Source organism: Phocoena phocoena, chromosome 14 (genome assembly GCF_963924675.1).
Source record: "Phocoena phocoena chromosome 14, mPhoPho1.1, whole genome shotgun sequence".
NCBI lineage: Eukaryota > Metazoa > Chordata > Mammalia > Artiodactyla > Phocoenidae > Phocoena > Phocoena phocoena.
This window is the reverse complement of record NC_089232.1, coordinates 7768845-7784105: the sequence shown is the minus strand read 5'-3', so window position 1 is coordinate 7784105 and position 15261 is coordinate 7768845. Positions and strand designations below refer to the sequence as shown.

At 46.6% G+C, this 15261-nt stretch overlaps 1 protein-coding gene across 1 annotated transcript in view; it reads right to left on the bottom strand.

Moving 5' to 3' along the window:
* Positions 1 to 12213: 12213 nt before the first annotated feature.
* CRACDL (CRACD like) overlaps positions 12214 to 15261 on the bottom strand; it is a 44900-nt gene continuing 41852 nt past the window's right edge. Inside the window, exons 8-10 of the mRNA XM_065891670.1 lie at positions 14555 to 14718; positions 13386 to 13530; positions 12214 to 12353 (exon numbers count right to left, since the gene is read on the bottom strand). Of these exons, the coding sequence (XP_065747742.1) occupies positions 12214 to 12353; positions 13386 to 13530; positions 14555 to 14718 (449 nt within the window). The remainder of the gene's footprint in view (positions 12354 to 13385; positions 13531 to 14554; positions 14719 to 15261) is intronic.

Genomic DNA, 15261 nt, shown 5'->3' with positions numbered 1-15261 from the left:
ATTAGAATTGACTGAATTAAGTAAAGAATGAACTTGAAGAAATTTAATAGAAATTACCCAAACTGAAACCAAAGAGAAAAAGAATGAAAACAAAGAACAGATCATGCCACAACTAAGAAGTCCACATGCCACAACTAAGAGTCCACATGCCGCAAGAAGTCCGCATGTCGCAAGAAGTCCGCATACCACAACAAAGATCCTGTGTACTGCAACTAAGACCCAGTGCAGCCACAACAGTTAATTAATTAAAAAATAGAAGAAACATATCATCACTAGATAATGGCCCCAAGGGGGGAAAAAAGGGAAAAAAAGAACAGATCATTCTAAAGCATGGAACATTATCAGACATAAGCATAATTTGAATCACAGAAGGAGAAGAAAGAGAAGATGGGCAGAAGAAATATTTGAACAGAAAAAATGGCTGAGAATTGTCCAAAATTAGTGACAGACACAAAATCACAGATCCAAGAATATCAGAGAAAAACAAAAGGATAAATACCACAAACAAACAAACATACCTAGATATATCACATACAGACTGCTGCAAACCAAAGACAAAAGGAAAATCTTAAAGGCAGTCAAGAAAATAAATATATTATCTACAGTGGAAAAGGGTAATAAGAACTACAACATACTTGTCAGAAACCATGCAAGCCAGAAGACAATGTATTAACATCTTTAAAGTTCTGGGAGAAAAATCTCACAATTCAAAACCCTATACCTAGTTAAAATAGCCTTAAAAAAATGAAAGATATGCAAAATCAAAACTTTCTCAGACAGAAAAATTGAGGAATTCATTGCTAGCAAACCTACCCTGCCATAAATGTTAAAGGAAGTTCTTTAGGCAGAAAGAATATGATAAAGGTCAAAAGAGCATCATAAATAAATGAAGGTAAAGTAAAATCATTTTTCTTTATTTTTATTTGCTCCAAATGATAACTGTTAAAAGCAAATATAACAATGAAATATGTGTTTATAACATATGTAAAAGTAAAATGTATGACAACAATGGCACAAGAGGTGGGAGGATAGAATTGAAAGTATGCTGTTATAAAATCCTTATAATACTTGTGAAATAGTATATTATTTGAAGAAAGACTCAGATTATTTAAAATGTATATTATAAATTCTAGGGCAATGATTTTAAATGCTTTTTTTAAATCTGAGATGTAACTGACATATTACATTAGTTTCAGGTGTACAACATAATATTTGTATATATTGCAAAATGACCACCACAATAAGTCTAGTTAACATTCATCACCACACATAGTTACAATTTTTTTTCTTGTGATGAGAACTTTTAAGATTTATTCTCTTGGCAACTTTCAGTATACAATACAGAATTATCAACTATAGTCACCATGCTGTACATTACAGCCCCATGACTTTTTTTTTTTTTTTGCGGTACGTGGGCCTCTCACTGTTGTGGCCTCTCCCGTTGCGGAGCACAGGCTCTGGACGCACAGGCTCAGCGGCCACAGCTCACAGGCCTAGCCGCTCCGCGGCACGTGGGATCTTCCCAGACCGGGGCATGAACCCGTGTCCCCTGCATCAGCAGGCGGACTCTCAACCACTGCGCCACCAGGGAAGCCCTCCATGACTTATTTTTAAATAACTGGAAATTTGTACCCTTTGACCCCCTTCATCCATTTCATCCTCCCCCACACACCCCTACACCCTGCCTCTGGCGATCACCAGTCTGTTCTCTGTATCTGTGAGCTCCCTTTTATTTTGTTTTTGTTTTAGATTCCACATATAAGTGAGATCACATGGTATTTGTCTTTCTCTGTCTGACTTATTTCACTCAGCATAATGCCCTCAAAGTCCATCTATATTGTCACAAATGTCAAGATTTCATATATATCACATTCTCTTTATCAATTCAAAAATCCGTTTTTTTAAAAGAAATAATAAGTCACTAGAGGAGATAAAATTGAACCATAAAAAAATACTGAAACCCAGAGAAGACTGTAAAAGAGGAAAAAAGAACAAAAAAAAAAGTGGAACAAATAGAAAACAGCTAGTAAAATGGTAATTTTTTTTTTTTATAAATTTATTTATTCATTTATTTATTTTTGGCTGTGTTGGGTCTTCGTTTCTGTGCGAGGGCTTTCTCTAGTTGTGGCAAGCGGGGGCCACTCTTCATCGTGGTGCACGGGCCTCTCATGGTCGCGGCCTCTCTTGCTGCGGAGCACAGGCTCCAGACGCGCAGAGCTCAGTATTTGTAGCTCACGGGCCCAGCTGCTCCGTGGCACGTGGGATCTTCCCAGACCAGGGCTTGAACCCGTGTCCCCTGCATTGGCAGGCAGACTCTCAACCACTGCGCCACCAGGGAAGCCCAAAATGGTAAATTTTAATGCAACCATATCAATAATCAGTTAAAATATGAATCGTCCAAACATATCAGTTAAAAGACTGAGACTGAACAAAAAAAGCATGCCTCAACTATATGCTATCTACAATAAACCCACTTTAAATATAAAGTCATGCACTGGTTAAAAGTAAAAGGATGGAGAAAGATATACAAACACTAACCAAAAGCAAGTTGGAGTTGCTATATTAATTTTAAAGTAAACTTCACAGCAAGGAAGATTATCAGGGTTAAAGAGATATTACATAGTGATAAAGGAGTCAAATATCCAAGAAGACATAATAATCATATATGCGTCTGCCTCTAACAACAGAGCTTCAAAATACACACGGCCATTGGGCTTCCCTGGTGGCGCAGTGGTTGAGAGTCCGCCTGCCGATGCAGGAGACGTGGGTTCGTGCCCCGGTCCGGGAAGATCCCACATGCCGCGGAGCGGCTGGGTCTGTGAGCCATGGCTGCTGAGCCTGCGCGTCTGGAGCCTGTGCTCCGCAACAGGAGAAGCCGCAATAGTGAGAGGCCCGTGTACCGTAAAAAAAAAAAAAAAAAAAAACACACAAGGCCAAAACAGATAGATTTGAAAGAAGACATAGGCAAATCCGCTATTAGAGTTGGAGAGTTCAACCCTCCTCTTTCAGCATATGATAGGACAAGGAGGCAGAAAATTGTAAGGATATAAATGACCCAAACAACACTATCAACCAACTTGACTTAATTGACATTTACAAAAATTCCACTCAACAACAGCATTTCCCTCGTGCGCATGGAACACTGATGAAGAACGTTCACCGTGTTTGGGGCCACCAAATGCCAACATAAAGGCTGCATTCCACATACCGGGTAGTTTTGGTCTGATAGGCACCAGAGAAGAGCAGGCTTGGGTAGTCTGAAAAACTCCCCTTGGAATTTCTGATTCTTTTTCCTACCTCCTCCTTTATCTCCCCCTGCCCTTCCACTCCAACTAAGAACCTTTGGGCTGGACTCTGACAAGCAGGGAATAAATGAAGGTGAGGTGTGTGTAACTAGAATGATGTTTTCTGATAGACTGACCCTGCACGGAAACATCCGTGTTGCTAAATACCTTGTTTATTCCTCCATTCAGCAGACATTAACTGAGCATCTACTCTGCACCAGGTACACCACTCTGCTGGATGCTGCTGAGGGCACAAAGTCACCAGTAAAAGATGGCACTGTCAGGGCTGATGGGAACCTTGCAAATGGAACCTGCACCTTCCAGACTGAACCAAAGGAATGTCCTGAGAACCAGTAAGGGGCACAGAGACTGAAGTATCAGAAATTAGAGAGAAAGAATTAAAAACTGAGGATTATTCTCTTTTTAAAATAAACATCACCTGCCAGAAGTATCAAAGCTTTTTCTCAAGATAATAAGTTGACCTTGTTTGTGGCTCACCACAAAGGCTTAGAGTGGGTGAGACCCAAGAGGTCACTTCTCCCAGCCCAGACCCAGAGAGGCAACCCTAGCTCTAAATGTAGACCCCACTAGTTATGTGCATTAGTTTGCTTGAGCTGTCATAACAAAGCACCACAGACTAGGTGCCTTAAACAACAGAAATTTATTTTATCATGACTCTGGAGGACACAAGTCCAAGATCAAGGTATCGGTAGGATTGGTTTCTTCGGAGGTCTCTCCCCTTGGCTTGTAGACGGTGTCTTCTCTGTGTGGTCACGTGGTCTTCCCTCTGTGTGCATCTGTGCTCTCATCTCTTCTTATTAGGACACCAGTCGTATTGTATAAGGGCCCACCACAGTGAAATCATTCAACTTCATGAAGACAGGCCTTCTTTAAAGGCCTATCGCCAAATACAGTCACATTCTGAGATACTGGGCGGTTGGGACTTCAACATTTGAATTAGGGGACACGATTAAGCCTATAATAGCTTGGAAGCCCAGCACCCACTGGGAAGAGACCATAAACAGAAGAGAGCTCTGGAAACCCGCTGCAGCCTGTGCAGACGTGGACAGTGGGTGCACAGAACGGCAGCCTATCAGGGCAGGAGCTGCTGGGACTTCCAGGGTCCCCGGGTGACCCAAGACATGTCTAGCTCCAACCACTGCCAGGAAAGTCGGCTCCAACTTGGCGCCTTTGAATTTAGTGCCCAGGCCCACTCCCTTTGTAAGTTTTCCAGGGGCTTGAAGCATTTCAGCACCCGCAGTGGACAGAGTTCCAAGAGGCAAGGCAATGTGAGGTGAGGGCTCCTGAGGGCTGCCCAGCACTCAGCACGGTTGTGAGCATCCGGACTCTGCCCCCTGCTCCGCCCTCGTGGGAGCCTGGGAAGGCCACCTGATGGGAGGGCCTGAGCCTTACGGATGAGCTGGTCGATGAAGTGGGGGGAGCGGTAGACAGTGGAAACAATCTGTTCATCTCCCTCCTCCCCCTCCTTTGGGAAGAAAGATGGAGCATCTCAATTTAAAGTCTTCAGCTTCTGAAGGATTGGGTTTATTTTGTCTAAAGGACTCCCTAATGACCTGCCTCTAGTTTCCTTTGTCTTGGTAGCAATTCTGCATTTTCCTAAGTTTGATACCAGAATTCTTTTTTTTAAATACATTTACTTATGTATTTATTTATTTTTGGCCGCGTTGGGTCTTCATTGCTGCGTGCAGGCTTTCTCTAGTGGCGGCGAGCGGGGGCTACTCTTTGTTGTGGTGCGCGGGCTTCTCACTGCGGTGGCTTCTCTTGTTGCGGAGCATGGGCTCTAGGTGTGCGGGCTTCAGTAGTTGTGGTGAGTGGGCTCAGTAGTTGTGGCTTGAGAGCTCTAAAGTGTAGGCTCGGTAGTTGTGGCGCACGGGCTTAGGTGCTCCGCGGCATGTGGGATCTTCCCGGACCAGGGCTCGAACCCGTGTCCCCTGCATCAGCAGGCGGATTCTTAACCACTGCGCCACCAGGGAAGCCCAATACCAGAATCCTTATCCCTGTGGGGAATCTTCCAGGGGCAACTTGTTCTTTATTGGATAGTGAGCTAAACGGTGACTCTCTGTTTTCTCGAAATGTAATAGCAACTGTCAAGCTAGGGTCTCGGCAGGGAGGTTTGCTCACGCTCAGGGCTGTGCAGGTCTGGAGGCCTCTGGCCTCTCTGCAGATACTCCTGGGTGCTTTTAGGAGAAGTCAATAAGCAAACTCCTGGAGGACACCCTGCAACCGGCCTGACTGTTGTTGTTTTTGAGAATCATTTGGGCATCACAAACACCTCTCTCCCTTATTTCCACGCTAATGAGGATACCTTCCCTACGGAGGAGGCAGGAAGGAAGCTAGAGCATGTGGATAAAGCAAATGTCAACCACTGCCTGAACACCTGTGCTGTTACCCAAAACGCATGCGTTCAGCTTGCATTACTTCTGCTCTTTGGCCCTGAAAAGCCTATTTGCTAGAGATTGTTTTCATCCACCAAGGAATAAGTATCTCTGTCCACATGGGAGTTACACAGAACCGACCAGAAGATTTAGTACTTGGTGGGGTGGGGGGGGGGGCAGATCTGGATCCCTCTCTCCATCACGTACATCTCTAGAGAGGACTGGGAAGAACCATCTTCCGACTGGCTGGTTCCACCTGGCTTCCTTCTCCGGGTAATCAAAAGCTTCCAAAGCACTCTGGACAACTACATTCTGCATGAAAGCCCACCTGGATGAATTTCTGGATGATTACTTCTTGGTAATAATTAGATTAAGAGCAATGTAATGTAACCGTATTATAAAAGGAACGTAAAAGGCCCCACCTGGACCGCTGCAGGTTGCAGATCCACAGTAACTCCAGGCTGGGGAGGCCGTCCAGTCCAAAGTCCTTTCCAGGGGCAGACACACGTACATCATCCCGGAGGGATGGCCATCCTCCCACTGCTTGCTCACCCCTGACTGGGCATCCTGTCCCATGCTAGACAACTGTGAGTGTTCAAACTTTTCTTCATTTGTCCTTCTCTTGAACCTTCATTTCTGGTCCTGGTTTGCTCCCTGTGGAGTGAGAAGAAGTCAATTCTCTCTTCTTTCTTCAAACAACTGGATCGGCTTGAAGTGCAGAAAAACTTATTCATCAAAATTCCTCTCAGCAAGATGCCGCCATTTGTTTTGGAGCAATTCTGTTAAGCTGCTTGGAGTGGTGTTGTGTGTGGAGGGGTCAAGGTAGGCCTGATGCGCTTGAGATAACCAAGAGCGATCTGCCCCACTGGCGGGGGCAGGCTATAGGATGAGGAAGCTAGAGAGGCAACGTCCCCTCCAGGAGACCCCACCCCCCACCCCCAAATATTTAATAGGCTTGACCAAGACAAAGAACGCCAGGTGCGCGTGGACTCCTTCTGCAGACTGCTCAGGGGCCAAGTTCTGGGGAAAGACAGCAACAAGCCCCCAAAATGCACATGTCCAGGCGTGAAGGGGGCCGTGGGAATGGAAGACCCAGGGCAGGCGGGGAGGATGTAACCAGGATGTTGCCATCACCATGGGGCCTCCCCTGGCAGCTGGATCAAAACCGGGGGGCTCCTGGTTCCAGGAACGAGAACAGTCCACCAGTGCAGGCATTTCATCCTTGTTGGAAGCCCTGGAAAGTGAGGTGCGCTTCACAAAGATCAGCGATTCTCCCCGCTCTCCTGCAAGTTTACTCCCATCCACGCATGAACACGCTCTTACATGTCCCTTGTGAAAAAACAAACCACAAACCCTCTGTTGGCTACACACCTCTCCCACCTCTAGCTACGGCCATTTCCTCAGCTCCCATTCACAGGAACAGTTCTTTTTTGTTTGTTTGTTTGTTTTTAATAAGTATGATATCAAGGACTTTTTTTTTTTAGATGTTGGGGGTAGGAGTTTATTAATTAATTTATTCCTTTTTGCTGTGCTGGGTCTTGGTTTCTGTGCGAGGGCTTTCTCTAGTTGTGGCAAGCGGGGGCCCCTCTTCATCGCGGTGCACAGGCCTCTCACTATTGTGGACTCCCTCGTTGCGGAGCACAGGCTCCAGACGTGCAGGCTCAGTAGTTGTGGCTCACGGGCCTAGTTGCTCCGTGGCATGTGGGATCCTCCCAGACCAGGGTTCGAACCCGTGTCCCCTGCATTAGCAGGCAGATTCTCAACCACTGCACCACCAGGGAAGCCCCCACAGTAACAGTTCTTGAAAGCTGAGTGTAGCTGATGTGTCAATACATTGGCTGGTCTCGGCCCACTCTACCTGTGCTTCTGCCCCCCACCAGTCCACTGAAATCGAAAAGGTCTCCTATGACCTCCATGTTCCCCGGGCCGGGGGTCACTCTCAACCCCATGTCTTGGTACGTCCCCACCTGCACAGCTGATGCCTCCCTCTGCCAACACCTCCTCCTCCTTCACAGACCCTCCCTGTCTCCTTTGCTGGCTCCTCTTTCTCCTCAGATCAGTCTAGGGACCCTTCTCTCCCTCTTTCAGACCCCTGCATTCCTACTCCATCTAAAGCTGATGATGTCCCAGTTTATAACTTTATTTGATGTTCCCCCTTAGACGTTTAATGGGAATCTCAACTTGAAGGCATCCCAAACTGAACTCCTTCTGTGGTATATCTGCCCCACCCCCGTTTCTGTAAATGATACATAACTAACTCATCAGGAGCTCGAAACAAAAATCTAGGTGTCATCTCCACTGCCACGCTTTCCTTTTCCAAATCATATCCACCAGCATACTGGATTTTACCCTACCTTTTAAAAGTATCTTGAATCCATCCACTTCTCTCCACCTCCTTCATGACTCTAGACCATGATGATCCCACACACCACGGCAACAGCCTTCTAGCCTCCTGCTTCCACTGTGTCCCCGCACAATCCATTCCCACCCATCAGCTACAGCCAGCTTCTTAAAACGTAAATCCCATACCCTCCCATCACTCCCCTTCGTCTGAGGCAGGAGATAGATGAGCCCCAGGCTGAACAGTTTCTCCCCTGTGGACAGAAACTCCATAATGGGAGAAACCCCATAAAAGCAGGATGATGGAGGAGGCTGCGCCCTGCCCAGATAAAAGACCATATATTCCTCATTCTCAAAGTCAAGGAGACACCTCCTCGACTACACATGTGCAGAAACGCTCCTTGGAGGTCAAAAAGGGAGGGGGTGCCACCTCATAGTAAGTGATGTCAACCTATCCACAGATTCTTCACTAGAATCCGTCCTGGCTAAGAGGTGCACACGCACACAGGGGAGGACCCTGAGATAAATCAAATGTGGACTCAGAACAAGGCAAAGCAAGATGACTGGTCAAAGGAAACCCAGAAGAAACGCCCCCATAAAAGTGATTCAAACTACTACAAAAGGGCATGATTCTCTCTCTGAGCCCACCAGGGTGTCTATCCACATGTACTATACTCTTTTCCTCCTAATAAACACTTTATTACTTTATATACTTGTCTCACTACTTTATATACTTGTTTCACTACTTTATATACTTCACACACTTTATATACTTGTTTCAGTACTTTCCATCTCTATGTGGAAATTCATTTCTACACAGCTGACAGGCCAGGGCCTTGTCACTGGCCACTGGTCCCTGGTGGTCTGGTGGCTAGAATTCAGCACTCTCACTACCACTACGTGACCTCAAGCTCTGGCCGGAAACCGAAATCCTCCTTCAAGCCACTGCAGGCCGAGGCCACCCAAGATCACACTGACTTCCCAAAGCACTCAGAACAAAATCTGTCTCCCCACATGACCTGCTTCCTGATGTCCACGCCTGCTTCTTCCCCTTGTCCTGCACATGCCAGCTACACTGTTCCTGAACCGGCCAAGTTCAAGGGCCTGGCACTTGGTTGAGTGGTTCCCTCTTCTCCAAGTGTACTCCCCCAGATCACTGCATGGCGGGTTCATTTTTATAATCAGGTCATCTCTCGAGCAAACCCTTTCCTAACCACCCGATCTTCAGGAGACTTTCAGCCACAACCAAGTCCCTCTGTTTCAGGCTCACCATCGCACCTACTGCTATTGTTCCATGTTTTTCTCGGGTTTCACGGTTATCTACTCAGTGTGCCCCCCCCCTTAAATAGAATGCATGTTGCCCATTTGCTCATCAGGGTGCCCCCAGGCCCTGGTGGAGCACCCGCACACTGGTGTTGACTGAACGAAGTGAAGGAATGAATGGGAACACCTCACAGTCCGTGTAGGTGCTCATGATTATAAAGTACAAAAGAACCCTCACACTTTCTCCAGTCCTTTTAAGGAACTTTAGGGTGGGAATCAAGATGGCCACCAGGGAAACATCACGAGGTACGCTTGTCTCCAGGATATATGTCTTAGTCTGGCTGGGCTGCTGTTAACAGAATGGTTGGCTTATAAACACCAGAAATTTGTTTCTCACAGTTCTGGAGGACAGGAAGTCCAAGATCCAGGTGCCAGCAGACCCAGTGTCTGGTGAAAGCCCTCTTCCTGGTCTGTAGATGGCCACCTTCTCACTGTATCCTCACACGGCAGAAGGGGCAAGGGAGCTCTCTGGGGTCTCTTTTATGAGGGCACTAATCCCATTCATGAAGGCTCCATCCTCATGACCTATTCACCTCCCCAACGCCCCACCTCCTAACACTGTTGCACTGGGCATTAGGGTTTAACATATGAATTTTGGAGAGACACAAAAATTCAGTCTATAGCCATGCAGGAGCCCTCAAGGTCAAGTTTAGAGCTCCCTTGTCTGTGTTACATCTCTGAGGACACTGATTCACCTCCACACTAATGCTTTTTAAAAACGGGGATTCACTTGAGGGTAGTGTTTAAAAGCATGGGGTCTGGGGCCACTTACCAGGTGCTCTGCTATGAGGTCTTGGGCAGGTGACCTTAATCTCAATGAAATGCCTCCATTTCCTCATCTGCAAGGTAAAGATTGGTACTTATCTCCAAAGGACTGTGGAAAGGATTACAATTAATAGGTACGAAGCACTCAGAGCAGTGCCCGGGACACAGGAAGAACTCAGTAATTGCTTACTGTCTTTCTTCTTAGGAAAAACCTGACAACCTGAAAAAAGCTGACAATTCCTTGCAGGCTTTTACCATCTCCATTTCCAGTCTAGTCTAGACTTCCCACATTATCTCCAAATTTTGGCCTCTGTCTCAGCTCTTCTTATTATGGAAGAAGGTCACAACCTCCATGCAGGGCACAGGGAGAGGTGGCAGCTGCAGGACCACCCCCACCCCCTGCAGGGAATTCTCCCAGTGTCCTAAAATTCTATACCCTCCTAACTTACCTGGTGCCAGAGAGAATGAAACCCAGTCCTGCAACACACAGAGAATATCAACCTCTATTTCAACAAAACGGAACCAAATACTTTTGATCTTACAGTGAAATCCACTGCCTCAAAACTGTGCATCTGAAATGTTCTGTTAATAGGAGAAATGATGGTGTTGAGTAATAATAGACAACATGTATTTTTTCCTAGTTAAAACTATGCACATCTAAGCTTTTGGAGCAAGGCTGGATGGAGGGAGTTCTCGTTTAGAGCACATTCACCAGGGAATTTGGCGTTGATGTTCTCTAAGTGAATGCAGTTAATAGATCAATTTGGTTGGGGTAAAAACAACTATCCCAGGACTTTTTCAATACAGGTAGACCTGACCACGTCGTATAGTTCTAACAGCTAGAAAATACAATAAAAGGAGCAGAACTTAGGGTATATAAAATCAAATTATATATGACGTCTTACTGATTCTGATGGCCAAATGTCCCCAGCTATACACATTCCCATGGAGATTAGCTTGTTCAAAGGAACAAATCGGAAAGGTTTTTAAAAATAGAGGTATTATATAATTGAGACATAATTCTGAGATCCCAAATATATGCTCTTACTCTCCTGGCTTCTCCACATTCTCCACTCATGGATCATCCTGGTTAATGCACTGATAACCTAGTTTTCAACAGAAACATACAGGTTAGATTAATGAGATGTTAAAGAATGGCAACTTTAAAGGAAATTTTCTATTTTTAATATGTTGTACCAAATAGTTGTAAAGAGCAAAAAGCCTACAGTAGCTTCTGATTTTCAAAAACAAAGACCAAAATTTTACTGGGGAAAAAAAAGATCTCATACAACCCAAACCCCCAAATCAACCCAACTGAGATTTGACATGAGATCTATATTAAATGAAATTCCACACATTGCATTTAACTCAGTTGCTGGAGGACGTTCTCTCAACGTGAGTAGAAACAGCACGAAAATAACACGTGTCACGGAAGCAGGTTTGAAACCTTTTATTGAACAGGCAATGCATTGTGCAATAGTGAGGGACACAGATGCCAAGTGGAAAAGTTTAAAAATTAATTTTGGAAAGAGTCTGTGAATTGATGAACCCTGCTGTGTTCCTTCCACTCCTTCTTGGAGTAGCTGCCTTCAGGAAAACGGACCGTGTTATAGCTGCTCTTGGAAACGGCATCCCTGTTTTACCATGAATGTCATGCCTAACAGTAAACATGAAAGGAGAAGATGGGCTCCACAGGCAGGACAATGGCCAGAGACACAGCTGATCTCAGATGGAGGCGCAGACACACGTTCTCTCGGAAGGCCCTCCGAGTTCTGCATCCACGCTTCGTTTGCAATTCCTTCCCTGCCCGAGCCTTCTTTACCCTGGGGATTCTGAAAGACTCACATTCATACCTGTGGGCACAGAACCTCGTTCCTGGCCCTTTTCAATGGTTTTCTTGTCTTCGGGCACCTCTGGCCCAGGCCCTTGGCGATGTGTCCGTCCAACTTGTCTGCCTGGTTTCTTCCTCTTCCCCGAGCTCGCTCTCCCGTAACCTGATGATAAAATCACTCAAGTTTCACAGTTTGTTTGCCTTGATTTAGTGGCAGTTTTAAAGAAAGTGACCCGTCAAGATAGTGGACATTCTTTACCAGCACACTGTTAACCTATTTTATAATTTGGGGCATGTCGCTCCAAGCTTGCGACTTCTTTCTGGCAAGTTCCATCCAGGATGGCTGGTCTGTGCTGGCATAGCTGGCCCTCTTCAGCTGATGCAATTCTTTCTCCATCATCACTGCCGACTGGGCTGCTGGAGAGAAGACAAAACAAACGGAAATGTGAGAAATGAGTTTGGATTTGCACTTAAGCCTCCTGCACGCCTTTAAACTACAGGTCCAAGGTCTTCACCGTGGTCTCAAACATAAAGCCCGTACGCCTGTAAAGAAGATTTCAGCGTGGAATAACTAACTTATGTGCTAAAAAGACTTCAGAGCAGGCTCAACCAGTTCCAGTGATGCAATGAGGTGAGAGAAACTTTCACAATAAAGCTGCCAGAACTGTGTGTGAATATTCTTAACACTGCTGAACTGTGCGCTTGAGAAAGGGTTAAGATGGCGAATTCTGTTACGTGTATTTTACCACAACGCAAACTAAATCTAAAAATACTGATACATGCCACAACAGAGATGAACCTAGAAACGCTATGCTCAGTGAAAGAAGGCAGATCCAAAAGAACGCGTATTTTATGATGCCATTTATAAGACATGTCCCAAAAGAGGCAAATAGAGAGACAGAAAATAGAGAGCTGGGGGGTGGGAATGGTGAATGACGGTAAATGGGCATGAGGTAGCTTTTTAGGGTGAGGGAAATGTTCTAAAACTGGACTGTGATGGTTGGACAACTCAGTAAATAGATAACTCACTGAACTGTGTGCTTAAAATGGGTGAGTTTTTTGCCATGTAAATGATTATGTCAATAAAAGCTGTTTTAAAAAAATCAACGTGGCAAGTAATTCAGAAAAACAAAACAGAACAAAACATGGCAGGACCGGGCTTCCCTGGTGGCGCAGTGGTTGAGAGTCCGCCTGCTGATACAGGGGACACGGGTTCGTGCCCCGGTCCGGGAAGATCCCACATGCCGTGGAGCGGCTGGGCCTGTGAGCCATGGCCGCTGAGCCTGTGCGTCCGGAGCCTGTGCTCCGCAACGGGAGAGGCCACAACAGTGAGAGGCCCGCGTACCACAAAAAACAAACAAACAAACGAACAAACAAAAAAAACATGTCAGGACCAAACCCGGAAATGCATTTCAAAGTGTTCAGTACTATTTTCGGGTTTCATACCCAAGTTCTGATGGGACAAGGAGATCCCTCTTTGCAGCCCCTCCTGGAGGTGGAGCTTTGTCCCCTGCCTCTGGTCCACAGTGGGCTTGGCAGGGGCCATCAGGAAAGACTTGCTGCGGACGAAGTCGGCTTGCTTCACGGACTCCTGTGAGGACGTAAGAAAGACACACGCTGTCCTGTCACCTGAGATTCAGATGGGGACAAACCTAACCAAAGGCAATGAGCCACGGGGTTTTTCTGCCAACGTGAATCATGCTACTGGCACTTTCTCGGAGGAGCTCTGCTTTGGGTATTGGCTGCCATCTGGCCTCCAGGATGCTGGAGTCCATTCGTGCAGGCCTCCTGGGCACACACAGGCATCCTGGCTTCTGCCCTGTCCCCAGCCCTGGCCTCAACCCCAGACGTCAGGCAGCAGGGTTCCATTGGAAAGGCAAAATTAGCTGTGTTTGGAAATAGTTTTTGAGACTTTTATGACACTTGGTATGATCATGGATGCCGGGGTCACTGGTGAATATTTGTTTTATGAATTCCCTAAGCGGTTTCCAAGCTTGGGTACGATTGTGGTTTTGGTTAAAATGGAGAGAAGCAGGTTCTACTACAGGCTCAGGCTCACTTCCCCGCATGGCTGAAATGTGCTTTGGGATTTACCATGGCAACTGGGGGAACACAAAAGCTGTGAGTCTCAGCCTGCTTCTAAGCGCAGTCGTTTGGGTTTGGTAACGCTGTTTTCAGTCCGGAGTGTAAAACGGAGCCCCAGGTTCCAGCCCTGCGGTCCTAGGTGAGGAATAAGGACCCCAGCGGGTGGCCAGTGTAGCAGCAAAAGCAGAACTCGGTCATTATTGCAAAATGAGTCGAGATGGAGCTGTTGACATGGTCGCCTAGCGTCCAACTGAGAAGTTATTTTAAACCCGGTCCATCTCTCCAGATGCTGAGCTGCGTTGCCAAGGAGGCCGGGAGCACAGGGCTGTCTCCACTGCCTGAGTGATCCATGGCTTCTCTGACGCCTTAGCCGCCCAGCACATGCATAGGGCAGACAGCAGCAGTCATCACAGGCAACGGTCCCTGTAATGACCGTGCAGGACATGAGGCCATCATGGGATCCCGGGTCCCAGCCCCGCCAGGGGCTCTCCCCTGCATCCACAGGGACAGGGAATGTTTGCTCTAAGCACCTGGGTTCTCTCGGGCGCCTTGGCTGGCCTTCCTGTGTCAGACTTCAAGGTTCCGGCCCCAGGCTTGTCTTCCTGGCTGGATGGCTGCTCCGGGGCCCCTCGCCGCTTCTGTCGCCCGACGGTGACCCAGGGCGGCGCGGGCTGGCCGTCGGTCCCAGGCCCTGCTGCCTTCTCTGTGGGTAAAGACACAGGTTATGCTAAACAATCCTAGTCACCTTCAGCCCCCCTGTGGCTTCTCCCACCCAGAGAGCACGGCACAGGGGCTCTGGGAGACAGTGGCAGGGAAGGAGGTCTGGGAACCTCTCTGGTAACACTAGTACTTTGTTTTCAGGGACTTTGTTTTCTCAGTTAAAGACAAATCAAAGAGATTATGCTCCTCCAGTCTGAGCCACAAAGAATCAAATGCAACTGCTCCTATACACACATTTTAAAGTCACCTTCCTCCTATGGGATACCTTCGAGAATGAGATAAGAGTCAGTACATAATAAGGTCAGGTTTCTTTAATATAGGCCTGTCACGCTAGACCAGTACATACTACCCAATACCCAATTGACTTGGGATGTTCTTCTTCTCTTTTCCTTTAGAAATTATAAGCACAACCTTCCCTTGTGGAGACTGACACCAAAAGTAAGCCGTGGCTGTTTTCCTTGATGTTCGGGAGAGAAGAGAAATAATGCCTTTAAATCCAAAACATTTCGCTCAATTT